This window comes from Theropithecus gelada, chromosome 3 (genome assembly GCF_003255815.1).
Source record: "Theropithecus gelada isolate Dixy chromosome 3, Tgel_1.0, whole genome shotgun sequence".
Lineage (NCBI taxonomy): Eukaryota > Metazoa > Chordata > Mammalia > Primates > Cercopithecidae > Theropithecus > Theropithecus gelada.
The window spans coordinates 30,484,221-30,502,086 of record NC_037670.1 but is presented as its reverse complement, the minus strand read 5'-3'; the positions used below and the strand labels follow the sequence as shown (position 1 = coordinate 30,502,086).

Here is a 17,866-nt window from a genome sequence, read left to right as displayed (position 1 = left end):
CTTGCTGGAGTACTCTGTAACCTGCACAACCATAGTTAGCTGAGTCTTGTGGCTAAAATACTCTCTCATCTGTTTGGAATGAATTTTCACACAAGATGCCGTCAAAGCACGTAAGAGGACAGACACCTGGGACTACATCAAGCTTACTGCGGCCAGACGTTGCCTTGTTGCCAGCGGGTGTTGACATTTGCTTCCACAGCACCATAGTCTGTTAGTGGGAGAGGAGTCTGCGAGAGAGAACACCTAGAGGACTCACTCAACTCTAACTGAGGTTGTCAACAATCTCTCAAAAAGAACACAAGAATCCTGCAGGATCCAGTCAGTGTGACTTAGGACCTTTTGCTCTGAGAACTTTAGTATTCTCACAAATAATCACGGAACTTCTGAGCACAAGCTGAGTGAGTTACTCATACCACTGGGTACTGTTTTGTGACCTCACTCGCACTCAGAAACAAAGGGGTATGGGGAAATGTGGGGTTACCTTTATATTCCTGAGCAGGCCTTCCACACTGCCACGCTAATGTGTGGCTTTCACAGCACGAGGATTTCTGATCTCAATTAAATATAATTCAGTTGGTAAAAATCAATCTTAAAGAACTTTGTTTTAACCTTTATTCTCTTCAATTATAAAAATACATACTACAGAAGTTTTACATGACAGAAAACAGAAAAACCAAAAACTCCCCCAGAATCTCACCCTCAGAGATGGCTACTCCTCTTTGGTAAGTATTCCTCCAGGTTTTTTAAGCATATAGTAGTACACAGCAGGAAAATGTAAAATCCTACTATATATGCGACTGCTCTTGAAGAAGTTTTCAAACGGTTCTGACAGATCATTCTGACCAATTTCTCTAGGAAACTTTAAGCATTAGTTTTCAGAGAAAATTCCATGACACTGTGGGTAGAAAAACCTCTAAGATTTTTCTTATCATTTATAATAAATATTATCCCAAGTGTTAAAGGTCAAATAAAGTTTTTAAAAATAGTAAATAAATGTGATACAGAGGAAAAAAAGTTCCGAAAATTATCCCAGTTTCCTATCAAAATCAAAACTCCTAAGTCCCAATTCCAACAAGTACCATAAAACGGCTTTAAAATGGGATTTTGAGAAACAATCACTTTTTTACCATAAAATATAGCTCAAAGTAATTCCACAATTTTGGGGTCTTTTTTTTTGCGGTGGGGGGAGACAAGGTCTCAGTCTGTCACCCAGGCTGGAATGCAGTAATGGCATGATCAAGGCTCACTGCAGCCTCGACCTCCCAAGCTCAAGTGATCCTCCCACCTCAGTGTTTCGCATGCCTGGCTAATTTTTTTTTTTTTTTTTTTTTTTGTAGAGACGACGTCTCACTAGTTGCTTCATTTAACAGATAAGGGGAGGAAGGGCGGGGGCAGAATGGAGGACACAGACTAGAGTTCAGCTTTTACAAGTGGCAAAGGACAATTTTGATTCAGCCTCCCACAGCTTCATTTGTAATGCTTTCAAGACATCTTCCATCTATTGAATTGAAAAAATAAAAAATTAAACACACATATCATTTAAAATTATACATGGTTAAAAATAATTAAGATATACACTTAATGCAATTTTGGATATGTCATACATTACATGGTAGATATTCAGTGTTTACCAAAACTATTTGCAGGCATAAATTTTTTAAAATAAAGCATAATTCTATCAACAGTAGTTCTCAACCTACAATCTGCATCTCTTTTATACAATCATCACCATCTCACCTATCTGGCCATGACAAAATGTTAACATCCAACAACAAGGCTATTTATACCACAAGAATTGAAGCAAACAAAATACTGATTTGAATCAAAGATGTATTTCTAGCTTAGCAAAATTAGAATACATAGTTTTGATTTTGTCATGAAATGTCTTCCTTAGTATTTTGTTGATTAAGCTTTAGCTTCATTTGAGTTCCCCAAAAATCAACTTTACTAACACCTGAAATGAAACAGGCACACTCTTCCTGCGATCAAGACAGATGACGTTATGAGAATTATCGTTTGTGGGGAAGCACTTCTTCACTGACAAATTGTTCATACAGAGATATAAAACGTACAGAATAAAATTACCTGTGTTAGAGACTTTTCTATTTCAACTCTGCTTTCAAGATTAAAAAGCTCTTTATCTTCTGACACAATTTGCTTTTCAGAGGACCCTAAAACATAACTGACGTACGGTACAAGGTTAAAATACAAGCCTGGTGTGGTGGCATGCACTTGTTCCCAGCTATTCAGGAGGCTGAGACAGAAGGATCAACTGAGGCTAGGAGTTTGAAACCAGCCTGGGCAACACAAGACCCCAGGCAATACGCCTGTTGTCTTAGCTGCCTGGGAGGCTGACGCAGGAGGATTGCTGGAGCCCAGGAGTTCAAGGACGCAGAAAGCTATGACCACAGCATTGCACTCCAGCCTGGGTGACAGAGTGAGACCCCATATCTTAAAAAGTAAGTTTTAAAAGAAATAAAAATAAAAAGCTAGGGGCGGTGGGCAAAATCCTACTAAACTACATTCAATTTTTAAAAACAACTGAATATACTTTTATTCCAAAAAAATTTCTCACAGTGTTTTCTCCTACAATTTAGAGTGTCTGACTTTTCCAATACCAAATAAAGAAGCAGGTCAAAGCAAAAAGCTTGTTAGAAATCATTACTTGAAAATGTATTTAACCAAACAGTATTGATTTAGTTCGGACACTTCCATGCCAATTTCTCTGCGAACTTAACTTTCTGAAACACCAGTTGTGAGGTAAACATTTATATATCAAACTTACCTTTCAATGGCTTCAACACTGAGGCAAAACAAGTCTCTCTTGTAATCAAGATTCTTGGGCGTGCATCTGTACACGTAGCCAAGATTGAGCGAGCACCCCGCACAATACAAAGTCTCCAGGATGCTGCAATAAAGAAATGCCTTGCTTTAGGAAACGAAGTAGCAACTCATTCTAATCTCATTGTTAAAATCCATAAACACTTCAGCTTCTAAAGTATGCTATTCTGACCACACTAGGTCATACATAAAGGATAGGAAAAAATGATAGTAATATATTTACAATAAAAATGTAAAGACAGTCATCTCCAAGTCACAATGCCTTAAGTATCAAATAACAAGGGACATACAAAAAAGTGACAAGAGAGGATATCGAGGTGGTGTTTTTCTAGAATATAAATTCCTCAATCTGGTACTAATGTAACAAAGTGGAGAATAAATATTTTAGGCTTGCCAGCCATATGGTGTCTGTCACTACTCACCTCTGTCATGGTAAAACAAAGCACCTATAGACAATACTAACTGAATAATCTGTGTTCCCATAAACCCGTATTCACAAATGAGTGCCCTCCCCATGGGCCATAGTTTACCAAACTCTGCTCTAGTGGAAGGTAATACTGTTTGTCTTAATTAAAAAAAAAAAAAAAAAAAAGACTCTCCAAAGTTAGATGACAACCCATGCAATTGTTCCTTCATTCTAGTTACCTCTCAACTCAGGTTCCACACACTTGAATATACCCTCCCCTAAAGCCTACTCATGTCTCCTTAAAACCCGGCTTAGAATCCAGTGTCTCTCAAACGCCTTGTTGAACTGACCATCCAAATTTACCATTCTATAAATACACTAAAATTGCCACTCCAACACACAGCAAAGTGATGACTGGAGATTTCAATCCAGTAGTGATCACAGTAGTAAAACATACACCACAATCGATTATTATTGCAAAAGTATTATCTCCTACTCAGTACATGAAATACTTGTAATCACAAAATATCTATTCCTGCTATCAAGCAAAAGGGAGCTACCCAAGACTCACAGATTACAGACTACATCATTGTTTACTTACAGATACTGAGACACTGTTAATTATTACAGCAACATATGGATCAAAGAACAAAATGGATGACCACCTGATTAAGTCATGAATTCTCACTGATGATGTGATTAGCTGGATAATATGCCACTGATTACATATTAAGTGTCTACGGGCTTTTATAAGTTTCTACACTTTTTTTAGTTTTATAGTAGAAACAATCTCACTATGTTGCCCAGGCTGGTCTTGAACTCCTAGCCTCAAGCAGTCTTCCACCTTAGCCTCCCAAAGTGCTGAGATTACTGGCAGGAACCACCATACCCAGCCAGCTTGTATACGTTTTTATATAAGAAATATAAAAGTATGTTAGTAAATCCCACTTAAATTACTCACAGTGAACAGGCAAACCTCCATGCTATATATCAAACCTCATTACCATTATGAGACCGCCTCACACCATTACCAAGATTGCAAACTAGTATCTAATGTCATCAGCCAAGAAAGGACACTCAGAGAAACCAGAGGCTTGAACTCCCCAAACACACTGAGCCATGAATAAGACTGTTTTATCCTGAGTTATCAAAATCAACCTAAACACCACCAAAAATAGGAAAAACCCATTCACACTTCTAGAATTATCTTGTGGAACAATGAAGAGATAGATGGTAGCTACTATTAAGGCAGCATCTTTCTGCTTTCACAGTTGGCAAGAATTTGGCCAGAATTCACCCTTGTCATCGAACACTAACATTGAGAAGGCAGTGCCAACAATCGTAAGGTAATGTTAGACAAGGAATAATCCGATTGTAAGATCCTCAACAAAGGACAAAGTCAAACTTAAGAGAGAAAACAGCACTGCTACCTTCACAACATATTTCTAAAGCCCTCAGTGCTCTTGCTGACCATCAGCAGAATGGCTCAGGCAGGTATTTCACAGGATGGGCCTATCAAAAAATTCCCTAGTGAAGTCCAAGACAACTGAAGGCAGTCTAATCGATGGGTTTAGGTGATACGAACAAACAGTATTAATAACTCTGGATCAAAGAGAGTGAATTCTCTATCAATCCTGATTAGAAAAAAGAAGAAAGTCTCTGTTTGGTGCTAGACTGTCTTTGACACTTGTCTCATAGTTGCAAATCTTTTAATAGTAAGAGAACAGACCTCAGGCAGAGAACGAGCCAGGCAACAATATCTCAGCTAGAACTAACAACAATTGTTTTCACTGTAATTCTCTCCAGAGTTACTTTCTAGTTATGGCAAGTATATATTTATGATAGTAAAAAGAATCCTTTTAAGATAAATTTAAATAAAAATTTTGAGTTGATTTAATTTAAAAAATTTAGTATGTAATAGCACAGTTGGTAGGTAGTACACAAATAGAACAAAAATGATGGTGACATCAAAATGGCTAGAGCTAGGAAGTGGGGAAGAAAAAGCACTTCAAAGGCAGTAAGGAAGGATAACAAGCACAGTCCTAGCTCTTACTGCTAATTCGTCCCGTGACCTTAGCAAAGTTCTAGCTTCCCTGGGCCTAACTTTCTTCAACTACAAAATGAGAAATGATCTGAGCCTGGGTTTTCCACATTTTTATGGCCTGCATGCCAGCACCACAATTTTTGTCACATTCACAAACTATCTGTACTGTTACTAATGTATCTTAAATGGAGAAACTTTTTTTTTTTTTTTACTTTTTATGGAAGAGATATATAGGGCAAAGGTTACAGAAAGAGGACACAGAGCTTCCAAGACCTTTCTAGGTACACCCGGCATCTCATATTCACCAACCTGGAGATTCTCTAAAACCTGTGGGGTTTTTGGAGGTCTTATAACACAGGCATGATCAATTAAATCATTGCTGATAATCTCTAGCCCCTCTCCCCTCCACGGAGGTGGGAGAAGAGGTTGGGGTAGAGCCGAAACTTCCAACCCTCTAATCATGCCTTGGTCCTTCTGGCCCCCAATCCTTAAGCTACCTAGAAGCCCCCCAGCCACAGTAATCTCATTAGGATTCAAAACGACATCATCATCACTCCAGAGATTCCAAGCATCTTAGATGCTCTTCTGTCAGAACTGGTGACTAAGACCAAACATGGTAACAAAAGATACCCTTATCACCCCATCGCTCAAGAAATTAAAAGGGTTTTAGGAGTAACAAGTATTGAATGTTTCTGTCCCCCACCAAACGTATCAGTTGAAATGGTAGCTCCTAATGTGATGGTATTAGGAGGTGGGGTAATCAGGAGGTATTTGGTCGTAAGTGCACAGAGTTAACTTTTTTTAATTGAAATATACTTTATTTGATAGGATACTCTAGCATCACTAAAAATGAAAAGCCAGGATTTATAATATACATAAAATATATATATAATTAATTTTTGTTTAACTGTGTACCACCTAAAGTTATTTCATATGCAAGTATAAGATACAGTTTACATTTGGAGCAACAATTACATAGGGCAGCACTTCCCACTCAGTTTGCTCAGGTGTCACTATGGCACATGGGTGGCAGGTATGGCAAGACATTTGTCCCCTCAACCCTTAAAGTGGCCACACAGGGCCTCAGATTGCTGGGGCTCCTGTGTTATTTGCTCTTGCCACAAACGGCCTTATCTGTTTACCCCAATAGGCTGTATATGTGACAGCAGCATTTTATGTGTGCCATAACACAAGAAAGGTGGGCAGCATTAGCCTAAGGCACTCTTTAACATTGAGATTTTATAATATGGCTATTTTCTTTTTTTTTTTTTTTTTTGCAAGACTGAGTCTTGATCTGTTGCCCAGACTAGAGTGCAGTGGTGATCTTGGCTCACTGCAACCTCTGCCTCCCTGGTTCAAGTGATTCTCCTGTCTCAGCATCCTGAGTAGCTGGGATTACAGGCATCTGCCACCAAACCCGGCCAATTTTTGTATTTTTAGTAGAGATGGGGTTTTGCCATGTTGGCCAGGCTGGTCTCAAACTCCTGACTCCCAGTGATCTGCCCACCTTGGCCTCCCAAAGTGCTGGGATTACAGGCGTAAGCCACCGCGCCCAACCTTCTTTTTCTACTTTTATTTTCGATTTTCTTCAGCACCACGCCCAAAGATCCAAAAAGGGAGTGTCAGAATATGCTTTTAGAAATCTGGAAACTCTAACTTTTCAATATTTAAAGGTGACCACAACCACTCAAGAACTGATATACTTTCTAAAACAGGATATAGAAAAAGCAAAAAGAGAACAGATATATGCAAATGACTGATTTTTTACTATCATGGAAAGTTTTATCCCAAGTAATCTTACTACTAGTAATGACCTTTTAAAGATTTTTATTAAAAAAAAAAATTCTCTAACATATTCATATACAGTTTTACTCACCAACCATTTTCCTTTTCACGTTTGGATAACTTCTGTTCCTTATCCACAGAAACATTACAGGAAACACCTAGAAACAGAGAAAGTAACAATAATTTATTAATGTGGTTCATTACAACATATATGCAGACAATTTCTAATCCAACTTTTTAGAACCTGAAGGACAAAAAATAAGCCCAAAGTCAAACACACACAACAGTGGTTCGAAACGAAATGTACTGGGGTCTTCTGGGAAAAGATGGCAGAATAAGAGTTATTTCCAACCAGGCGCAGTGGCTCACACCTGTCATCCCAACACTTTGGGAGGCCAAGGTGAGAGGATGGCTTGGGGCCAGGAGTTCGAGGTGAGCCTGGACAACATAACAAGACTCCATCTTCAAAAAAATGTTTAAATAAAAATTTAAGAAAAATTTTAAAAGGTTATTTCCTCCCTTTCCCTGAAAACCACTAACATTAATAGAATGGCTAAAATTAGAGGGAAAAATTCATTCCACAGTAAACTTGGAACCATTAGAATCTCAAATCACAGACTGCAAAGAACTATCTGCCAGTTAGTGAAACTGGGTTTCAAAACTAGGAAGATGCAAACAGCCAACACATATATCTCCGGATTTCAAACACAGGGCCCATTTCTCTAAAAGTAACTGAGAGGGTCCTCAAGATCCCAGCCACACATCTTTTACTTGAATAATGACTTGGACAGAGGTCACTGCTGGACTCGAGAGGCAGCAGCAAACAATCCCAAAGAATCCAGGTCTGGGACACACTAAAGGACAGGGTAGAGGGTGAAGAGAAATGAAGAAGGTACATCAGACCTAAAATGGCCAAAACAGACTCTTGATTTCATGGCCTCCTACAGTCTACCTTAACTCTGTAAACTCCATCCACCTGCTTGCTGAAATCAGAAACCAGGGTGTCATCCTTGATTCTTCATCTCCTCATCTTGGTCCCCCACATCTACTCCACTGATCCATTCCATCAATTCTACGTCACAAACCTCACTCCAGCCCCCAAACGACCAGCACTACCTCTTGCCTGGACTACTGCCCTGGCTCTTCACTGACCTCCCCACTTCCATACTTGTTCCTCCTTCGATGCTTTCTCCAAAGAAAATGCAGGGTCATATTACTCTCCGGCCTAAGCTAGCAGAATAATGTACTTACTAGAACAGATTACTACTCTTTAGAACAGACTACAACGCCTTGCAGTTTCTGGTCTCTTCCTTCCTCCCTAAATCTTATCTTTATTCTCTTTGACCATACTCTAGTCTCAAGGATTTTGCACCAGCTGCTCAGCACCTATCAAAAGCAAAGAGCATGACCAAGAACTGTACCTGCAGCCAAGCTAGCATTCACGTACAAAAACAGGAAAATATTTTCAAGCACATAAACTTGAAATTTTCTTGGAGATGTGGACGTGGGGAGCACTAAAGATTAATCAAACAACTCAAGAATGAGAAAGCTATTAAGAAGCGTTCTTATGTTAATGAGTACTGGAGTTGGGAAAAAAAATTATATAAACATTATAGGATCGGGTGCTGTAACTCACTGTAATCCCAGCACTTTAGGAGGCCGAAGCAGGGGATTGCTTGGGGCCAGGAGTTTGAGATCAGCCTGAGCAACATATTAAGACTCTGTCTCTACAAAAAATTTAAAAATTAGCCAGGTGTTAGTGTGTGTCTGTTGTCCCAAGCTACTTGGGAAGCTGAGCTGGGAGGATAGTTTGAGTAGGCGTTCAAGGTTACAGTGAGCTATGATTGTGGCACTGTACTCTAGCCTGGGCAACAGAGGGCTGTTAACCCACTATAACCCTATTAAAAAAATAACCCATTAAATAATTAACCCTATTTTAAAAAATCATAGTAAGGCTGTGTTATGGCTACAACAGAATGTAAATGTATAAACCTTAACAAAATGAAAATAATTAAACTAATTCAAACTGGGTAAGGAAGGAATGGAAATGAATCCGAATTCATGTTTGTCTTTACGGGGGGGGGGGAGCGGGGAGATGTTAAATCCTATTATCTAAATCTGATAAATCAAAAAGTGTATAGTTCTTTAAACTATGTTTACTATTTTAAAACTATGGTTTAAATTTAAAAACTATTAATATAAAAATTAACAAAAATAATAGCCTTTCTATAAGTAAAGCAAAACAAAGAAAAGAGGCCACATGGTAAAAGATACTATCGAAACAAAGTACAAATAAAATGAAAGATGTAACACCAAACATGTTATTTCTTAAAAAGATGTAAACAAGGTACACTCATTCAAACAAAGAGCTTTTCCTACTGTATCAAAAATCTGCCTGTTTTTTCTTTTCTTTTTTTTTTTTTTTGAGATGGAGTCTAGCTCTGTTGCCAGGCTGGAGTGCCAGGCTGGAGTGCCTTCTCCTCCCCGATTCAAGCGATTCTCCTGCCTCAGCCTTCGGAGTAGCTGGGATTACGAGCGCACACCACCATACCCGGCTAATATTTGGCTTTGGCGAGGGTGGTCTGGAATTGTTGTATTTTCAGTAGAGACGGGGTTTCACATGTTGGCCAGGACGGTCTCGATCTCCTGACCTCGTGATCCGCCCATTTCAGCCTCCCAAAGTGCTGGGATTACAGGTCTGAGCCACCACGCTTGGCCTAGTCTGATTTTAAGAGGTGCAAAGAGTTTATCTCAACTTTCAGTTAACTAGGGGACACTGGTGTGCTCCTTTATTCCCAGTATTACACGAAGGAAAACGTTCCAGAAACGTCGATAAGCCGGTGATGAATTTCTGCCATGGAAACATTTACAGTATTCAAAGAGAGGAAAAACCTCATCTTGAAAAACCACAATTCAAAACAACAGCCATTTTTACATCAATTCAGAAAAAATATGTGCACCACTTTATCCCCAAATACTTTAAAAATAGCAAAATGAGGAAACAGTGGAAAAACAGAGGTAACTGCTAGGACCAGGATTAGAAACGAATTCCTGCCTTCTTCTGAACTCTTTTGCTACGTCCTCCTTCCTCGCCAATTTTGATGAGGTTGGTGGTGCTTTTATGGCAAACCTCCTTCCCTTTCTTCCCCATAGCACTGTGTTCCGTCAGCTCTGCAGCCCTATCACTGGAGACTGTAGAGGTATCCGCTGATGCACACAGCCCGCTAATTTCTGTGGGGAGTAAGAGTACTGGCTGCACCTCAAGTGCTTACAGTCTACTTGACCATTTGTTTCTCTTTTTTTAGGGTCTTTAAAAGTGTTACTCTTTGTTGCCCTTTGCTTCTGAGTAATGCTCACGATGATGCTGACTCAACCGCTGCTCTTCTGGGATCGGGGACCCCAGAACAGAACCAGTCGCCCGAGAACCAAGGTGGAGGGGTGACCCTCCTCCCCTTTTCCTGCGACAGCTCACTCTCTCAGACTTTTTGCTCTTAAAGTCCCTGGACAGCGCCAAGGAGCCCCCGCCCCCTCCGGGGCCGCCCCGGCGCGGCACACCTGGAAGGCGACCCCACGCCCCCATGCCCTGCTCGACCCAACTGACAGCGCAGCAGGATGCAGTTGGTGTCCTCCTGGCTGGCCACCCAGCTCAGCGAGTCGCCCAGCGGCCGCCGGCAGCCGCAGCACAGGAACACCAGCGGCCTCTCCTCCGCAGCCCCCGCCTCCTCGAGCCGCGCCTTCTCCGTGTCGGCCACCGACGCTTCTTCGCTCATGGAGCTCCACATGCTCGCCCACTTCTGCAGCAGCTGGTGGCGGCTCGAGTCTTCGGAGAGTCTCTTGCCCAACAGCGAGGAGTCGCTGCCCTTGCCCTTGTCGCCGCACTCACAGCCGCCAGCGCATCCTCTGCTACACCTCAGGGCCCGAACGCCCGCCATTACCTACAAATCGCCCGCGCCCCAGAGCGCCAAGGGAAAAAAAAAAACCGCGGCTGCACATGCGCGGGGCGGGGCGCGTTGGCGGAGGCCGAGAAGGGGCAAACGCTTGAAGGGGCCGGACGGCGGGCGGCTTCTAGTGCGCATGCGCGCCGTGCGCCCTGGGCCTGGCGTGTTAGTCACTGCGCCTGCGTCAGGTTTTCCAGCCTGAAGAAATTGACGCTGCAGACCTGTTTGCTTGTCTTCCTAAGGATTATTCACCCCTTTCCGTGGGAGGGGCAGCGTCACTGAGAAAGTTACGGGCTGCAAGCCTGAGTGTCTAAGAACCACCTGGCGAGCTTCTTAAACAGATCGCCAGGCTCCATCTTCACAGACTCTGGTTCAGCAGGTAGCAGGTTAGCCCGAGAATCTGCATTTCTAACAAGCTCCTAGGCTTGCCCACGCTGTCAGTATTGGCAGCCCAACCTTTTTGGGGGCATGGGGAGGAGTCTTTCTATGTTGCCAGTCTCGAACTCCTAGCCTTAAGCGATCTTCCCGCCTCGACCTCCCAAAATGCCAGGATCACAAGCGTGAGCCACTGTGCCAGACCACCACTCTTTTTCTTCTTTTTTGTAAATGGACTAATTATAGTTGCATATAAGCAACTCCACTTTTGGTGAACACTGCTCTATTTTGTCTGCTCCTGGGGGCCTCCTTTCCATGAAGTGGAGAAGGAAGGGGATAGGGGAGTCCCTCGTCACAGGGTCCTTTTGCGCATTGCTATTCCTGGAATGAGACCCTGGGAAGGGCCCCGGATCACTCAGGCTGTCACTGCAAGGAAAAAGTTGAGGAAGCAGCAATGCCCCTGGAAAGCTTGGAAGTGTGCCTGCTGCTTGGATCAAGGAATAATTCGTCCTTGCAAGGAAGAAGCATCCCTTCTTGATGATAAGGACAGATTTCCCCAGCTGCCCCAGAAAGCCAGCCTCTGCCTAAAACACCCATAGGTCAGCAGGGAAAGCTGACGGGGAACCAGCCAGCTTCATGCACCGGAGACAGCCTGGTGGCATACCTGGGAAGAAAGCTACCTGCAAGGACCTACCTCTGTTCCCACTACGCGCTGGGTGTCCCCCAAGTCACTGCCTACTTTGCTTGGTTGCATAAACTATTTACGTAAATGTACTTCCAATTTTAGTACTTACAGCCACTAGCAAAAAGCAAAAGCTTTGGAGTCAGTGGTCCTGGTTAACTTACCCCTCCCTCCACAAGGTAGTAACAGTGTAGGGAACTGTGGAAAAGGCTGTTTGCCTTCCCTGAGTCTGATTCTTCCTGGAGTAAATGGAGTCTGTTTCTTCAGTACTACACCAAGTTGTTCATAAGGATCAAGTTTTCTAATATTCATGAAGATACTTTGTAAACCCTAGCACACCATGCTCATGTTAATGAGCTTCTTACTGGAAGAAAATGCTTTAGATAATTTAGGCTTCTTTTTTTTGTTTTGTTTTGTTTTTTGTTTTTCCCACCCATAGAATTCCCTTCCTTCCTTCTGCTTTTTTTCCTTTATTTTTTCAGAGGTGATGTTTCAGTATGTTGCCCAGGCTGGTCTCGAACTCCTGGCCTCAAGCGATCCTCCTGCCTCAGCCTCCCAAGTAGCTGGAACTACAGGCATGCATCACCATACTTTGCCCCTTCTGCTGTTGTGGAGCCAAGCCTGACCTTCCTGGACTGTTGTTTTCAAGCATAATATATCTGGTGCAACATTGATACAATCCACATGAGTTCTTTAATTAAGTGGCTAGTTACTTTGGGATTCAAAGGATCATCTTGTCTCAGGCTTTGGGTTCCTATTGTCAATACTTAAATTCTATGATAGGGTGCCCCAGGAAAGAAGGAATACAAGGCCGAGCTGCATGGTGACTTTCCCTCCATAAAACAGTTAACAAAAATTTCATTTTGTAGTCACATTGCTATGAAGATAATTATATTAAAATGATATCATAAAACATTTTTAGACCTATAAGTTCATTTATTTCTCCTGATTAAAAAATGGAAACATTTTCCTGATCCTTCAAAATATGGTTTGTAAGCATGATGACTCCTGCACCTCATGGAGAAGTTGGCTGATGCAAAATGAATTCCTCTATGGGCACAAGTGTGTTTGTATTAATATTATGAATATAAAAACAAGACTAGCCTTGGTGGCTCATGCCTGTAACCCCGGCACTTTGGGAGTCTGAGGCGAGAGAGTCACTTGAGCCCGGGGGTTTGAGACCAAGCTGGGCAACACAGAGACACCCTGTCTCTACAAAGATTTAAAAATTAGTCAGGCATGGTGGTGCGCCCCTGTAGTCCCAGCTGCTTGTGAGGCTAAGGCAGAAGGATGGGTTGGGGTTGGGAGGTCGAGGCTGCAGTAAGCTGTGATCATGCCATTGCACTCCAGCCTGGGTGACAGAATGAGATCCTGTCTCAAAAAAATAAAAAAAACAAAAACCTCAGCTAACCACAAAATCATCCTATTTATGGAGGGAGGACAAAATGAGATGCTTGAATAAGATGACCTCATATTTCGTGGTTGTAGTTGCTTCCTAAACTACATTCTCACCATACCTCCTAGTTATATAACTAGGAGATTTGGATAAGGTTGAGTCCATCTCCACCACTCTCACCACCAGTTCCAGGAATGAGTCCCTATAGGTTTAACCCGATCAATAGGGATGACCATGACTCTTCCATAGTGATTGGGGCAGGGATGGCACCTACCCCTGGCTACCCATGCTGCTCCCCTGGCAATAGGGATTGGCTCAGAATAAAAACTTGACCTTGTCAAGTTCAGTTTTTCCCAGTCTGAGTAAGGGAATCACAGAGAAACAGCACCCAATCTCTAGATCCTTCCAGTTGTATGAGCCAACCAGTTCCAGTTACTGTGGAAGCCAGTTTCAATTGTTTTGTTTTTACTAGCAACCAAAAATGTATGTAACAATTGAGGTTTCCACTAAGACTCCAAGATGAGGTAAAAATGAGATACCAAAGTGTGTGTGAGACAGATTGCCCTCCTTCCTGGAGGAATCTTCAGCATAGGTTTAGGAGAGATGATTTCCTCTTGTTTTTGTTTGTTTGTTTGTTTGTTTGTTTTGTTTTTGCAGTCTCGCTCTGTCACCTACGCTAGAGTGCAGTGACATGATCTTGGCTCACTGCAACCTCCCCCTCACAGGTTCAAGCGATTCTCCCACCTTAGCCTCCCGAGTAGCTGGGATTACAGGCACCCACCACCACAGCTAATTTTTGTATTTTTAGTAGAGACGGGGTTCTACCATGTTGACCAGGCTGGTCTTGAACTCCTGACCTCAGGTAATCAACCCACCTCGGCCTCCCAGAGTGCTGGGATTACAGGCATGGGCCACCATGCCTAGCTGATTTCCTCCTTCTCTTACACCTCTCTCACACACTTTGGGAATATAAAGGAAGGGAGAAAATGGTGACCAAGATGATGTCACTGGAAGGATGTCTTTGGAGATGGGCCTCTCCCCAATAGAGAAGATGAGGGTGTCTGCCTTCTTGCATCAATTTGGCTGACAAGAGACTTTGAGGAGACACATACCTGTTGGTTCCCAGGCACTTGGGGACAGGGTGACCTGCAGGAGCGGCAAGCTGCATGTGTTTTGATAGCACAACAAAGGCAAACAAGGTAGGTTGTCAGCCAGGTCTGAACTTTGCTGGCAGGATGTCACCTGGAGCCTTGCCCAGTGGGTCATGGGCATGCACCTGGGATTTGGGAGGTGCAGGGAGTCCCCGAGGGGGCTAGGAGAGAGGGTCAGTTCTAACTAGACCTGACCTAAGAGTGCAAAACAAAGTTAGAACAAGTTCAAGTGTGTATTGGTCTGTTCTCATGCTGCTATAAAGAACTACTTAAGACAGGGTAATTTATAAAGGAAAGAGATTTGATTGACTCACAGTTCTGCATGGCTGGGGAGACCTCAGGAAACTTACAATCATGGCAGAAGGCGAAGGGGAAGCAAAGCACATCTTACATGGCAGCAAGAGAGAGAGAGCAAGTCAAGAGGAAATGCCACACTTTAGAACTATCATATCTCATGAGAACTCACTGTCATGAGAACAGCCTGGGGGAACTGCCCCCATGATCCAATTCCTCCCACCAGGCCCCTTCCTCAACACATGGAGATTACAATTCAAGATGAGATTTGGGTGGGGACACAGAGCCAAACCATATCAAAGTGAAAACTGTCCTATCCCCCACCTTCTCCATCTCAAGCTAGGCAGAAATGAAAACCACAGGGAACAGGTGAGGTGGGAAAGAGCAGGGCCAGCCACAGCCCCTTCCCCACCTGAGGCAGGGAAGGCTGAGGCAGCCTATGTCCTACCTGGGGCAAAAGGAAAACAGTTCTTATCCTGTAGTGAAGATTGCTGTGTTGACTAATATCTTGGACTGATGCTACCATTTCTTCACTGAGATTCTGTTTGCAACGAAAGTGCCTGCAGAATTGCCTATTCCCTAAGAGGGCCTTAGAAGAACACAGAGGGCATGCACTAAAATTCTGCTAGTATGGGTTTCTTTGCAAAGGTGTGTAGGAGAGAACCATGAGGGATGGTACAGGAATCCAGGTTAGCAGCTCTGAAGCCAACACCACTTCTCCTACGACCTAGAGGGATGCTGGGCGAGGTTACCAGAAGGAAGGAGAGTTGCGAAGAGCAGACCACCTTGAGACGATCACCTTCCATCCAGGGTCACAGCCACCAGCTGGGGTGACCTCATAGGGAGGGAGGCAGGAGATTAAATTATCTGACCTCACTCTCTTCTGTCCCTCTGTTTCCTGCTGGAACTCGCCACTGCCCACATCCAGCCAGAATCCACAGGGCACAGAGGATATTGATGTAATCCATACAAGTTCACCATGGTTGAGAGCAGGGTGGAGCGTGAATGGGAAGGCATCCCACACACAGACTGCCCTTGTGCTCATCCAGGGCCACGGGGAAGGTGGTCATCACCGAAGAAGGTCTAAGGGCGTAGTGGAAGGCAAAATGTGAAAGAGAATTCCATTTTTATTGTAACCTGCAGTCTTTTCTTGCACAACATATGGGTTACTTGAACTACCTGATTCAACCCTAATTTTTGGCTTGATTCAAAAGCTTTAGTGTAAATAACAAACAAATGCTCATCTAATTTATATCAATGGCTAGCACTAGAGGGGAGAGAGAGAGCAAGAAAATATAACTGGGAGAGAGAAGGAAAAAGAGAAGAAACAAATGAGATCTTGATAATTTGGGAGAATTATGGCCTTTTAAGAGTGCTCTGGCAATTGAGGAAAATCAGAAATTAATGGCTACAGGCCAGGCATGGTGGCTCATGCCTATAATCCCAGCACTTTAGGAGGCCAAGGGTGATTACCTGAGGTCAGGAGTTAGAGACCAGCCTGGCCAACATGGCGAAACTCTGTCTCTAATAAAAATACAAAAATTAGCCGGCTCTGATGGCGGCCGCCTGTAGTCCCAGCTACTCAGGAGGCTGAGGCAGGAGAATCATTTGAACCTGGAGGGCAGAGGTTGCAGTGAGCCAAGATTGTACCACTGCACTCCAGCCTGGGTGAAAGAGTGAAACTCCATCAAAAAAAAAAAAAAAAAGAAAGAAAGAAAGAAATGGCTACAGAACGCAATCACAGTCTATATTTTAATTTCATTCCCTTCCTTACACTAATATGATGGGATGACAGGTCGCTGGAATCAGTCAGCTGGCTCCTTTAGTGTGTAAAGAGTTGGCTGCAGCTGCATCTGAGGACCAGTTGATCCACTTCTTTTTTCTTTTTCTTTTTTTTTTTTTTTTTTTTTTTGGGACAGTCTTAGTCTGTCACCCAGGCTGGAGTGCAGTGGTGTGATCTCAGGCTGAAGAGCAGTGGTGTGATCTCAGCTCAGTGCAACTTCTGCCTCCCAGGTTCCAATGATTCTCGTGCCTCAGCTTCCTGAATAGCTGGGATTACAGGTGCATGTCACCACACTTGGCTAATTTTTTGTATTGTTTGTAGAGACAGGGTCTGGCTATGTTGCCCAGGCTGGTCTGCAACTCAAGTGATTCCCCCCACCTCAGCCTTCCATAGTGCCGGGATTACAGGCATGAGCCACCGCACCTGGACTGATCCAATTATTGGTAGAAATATGTCTATGGGCCAAATGGCACCCAAAGCTGCCTTCCCAAGAGAATGCCATGCTGAACATTCACCCCCAAGGGACCTTCTGCCACCATCCGAGCCCTCCTTAGGGCGATAAAATGCATTGTGGGAAAAGTGTGGATAGATATTTCTAGCTCTGTTCTGGGAGTGAAACAATATCTACAGGAATATACTTCACCTTCTTAAAAATCCTCAGAGGCAAGATGTTCTTTAAATAGTTCTGTTTCCCTCTCCTATTTAGTGTGTGGAATCACGATTTGCTAGTCTTTAACAGAGATGTTTGGTTCTCATGCAAGTTAAAAAAGAATAAGGAAAAGAACATGATTTTCAGCAAAGTCATAATATATTTCAGCTGGGAAAGAATCCACACATCATAATCCACATGTCTCAGTCTACAAGTGGAAAAGCTAAGGTCTGGAGTGGTTCAGGAGTCACGGATCTAGTTAGTGGCAGAGACTTACGGACATCTGGGCTGATAGATGTCAGGTACCCTTGCCCTCTCAGGAATACTGCGCCTCCTCTCCCCACTCCAGCAGTATGACTGTGGTGGGCTCCCACCCTGAAGGTCTTAACTCACTCCTACCCTATCCCAGAGGTGGCTACACTCTAGCCCTGGCGATCAGTCTTAGCCACCAGCCACCTTCCTGGCCACAGCAACTGGTTCAAGGTGAGCAGGTGCCCAAACTAGAGCCAGTCTGTGTCCGTC

General features: G+C 43.2%; 1 protein-coding gene across 1 annotated transcript; it reads right to left on the bottom strand.

Annotated features, from left to right (window-relative positions):
• Nucleotides 1-589: 589 nt before the first annotated feature.
• Nucleotides 590-11,152, bottom strand: MIS18A (MIS18 kinetochore protein A). Its single transcript, XM_025381012.1, has 5 exons — nucleotides 10,678-11,152; nucleotides 7,168-7,234; nucleotides 2,786-2,908; nucleotides 2,086-2,182; nucleotides 590-1,498 (listed from the first exon to the last, which is right to left on the bottom strand). Exons 1-5 carry the CDS (start codon nucleotides 11,006-11,008, stop codon nucleotides 1,418-1,420), a joined length of 699 nt encoding a protein of 232 aa, XP_025236797.1. The 5' UTR covers nucleotides 11,009-11,152; the 3' UTR covers nucleotides 590-1,417.
• Nucleotides 11,153-17,866: the final 6,714 nt, after the last annotated feature.

Bases quoted from the DNA above. Each gene is read 5' to 3' on its own strand.
- MIS18A (XM_025381012.1), bottom strand. From the start codon at position 11,008: ATGGCGGGCGTTCGGGCCCTGAGGTGTAGCAGAGGATGCGCTGGCGGC. The intron at 2,909-7,167 runs GTGAGTAAAACT...TCTTTATTGCAG, and splicing joins CGTGAAAAGGAAAATGGTTG to CATCCTGGAGACTTTGTATT. The intron at 1,499-2,085 runs GTAATTTTATTC...TCAATTCAATAG, and splicing joins TAGAAAAGTCTCTAACACAG to ATGGAAGATGTCTTGAAAGC.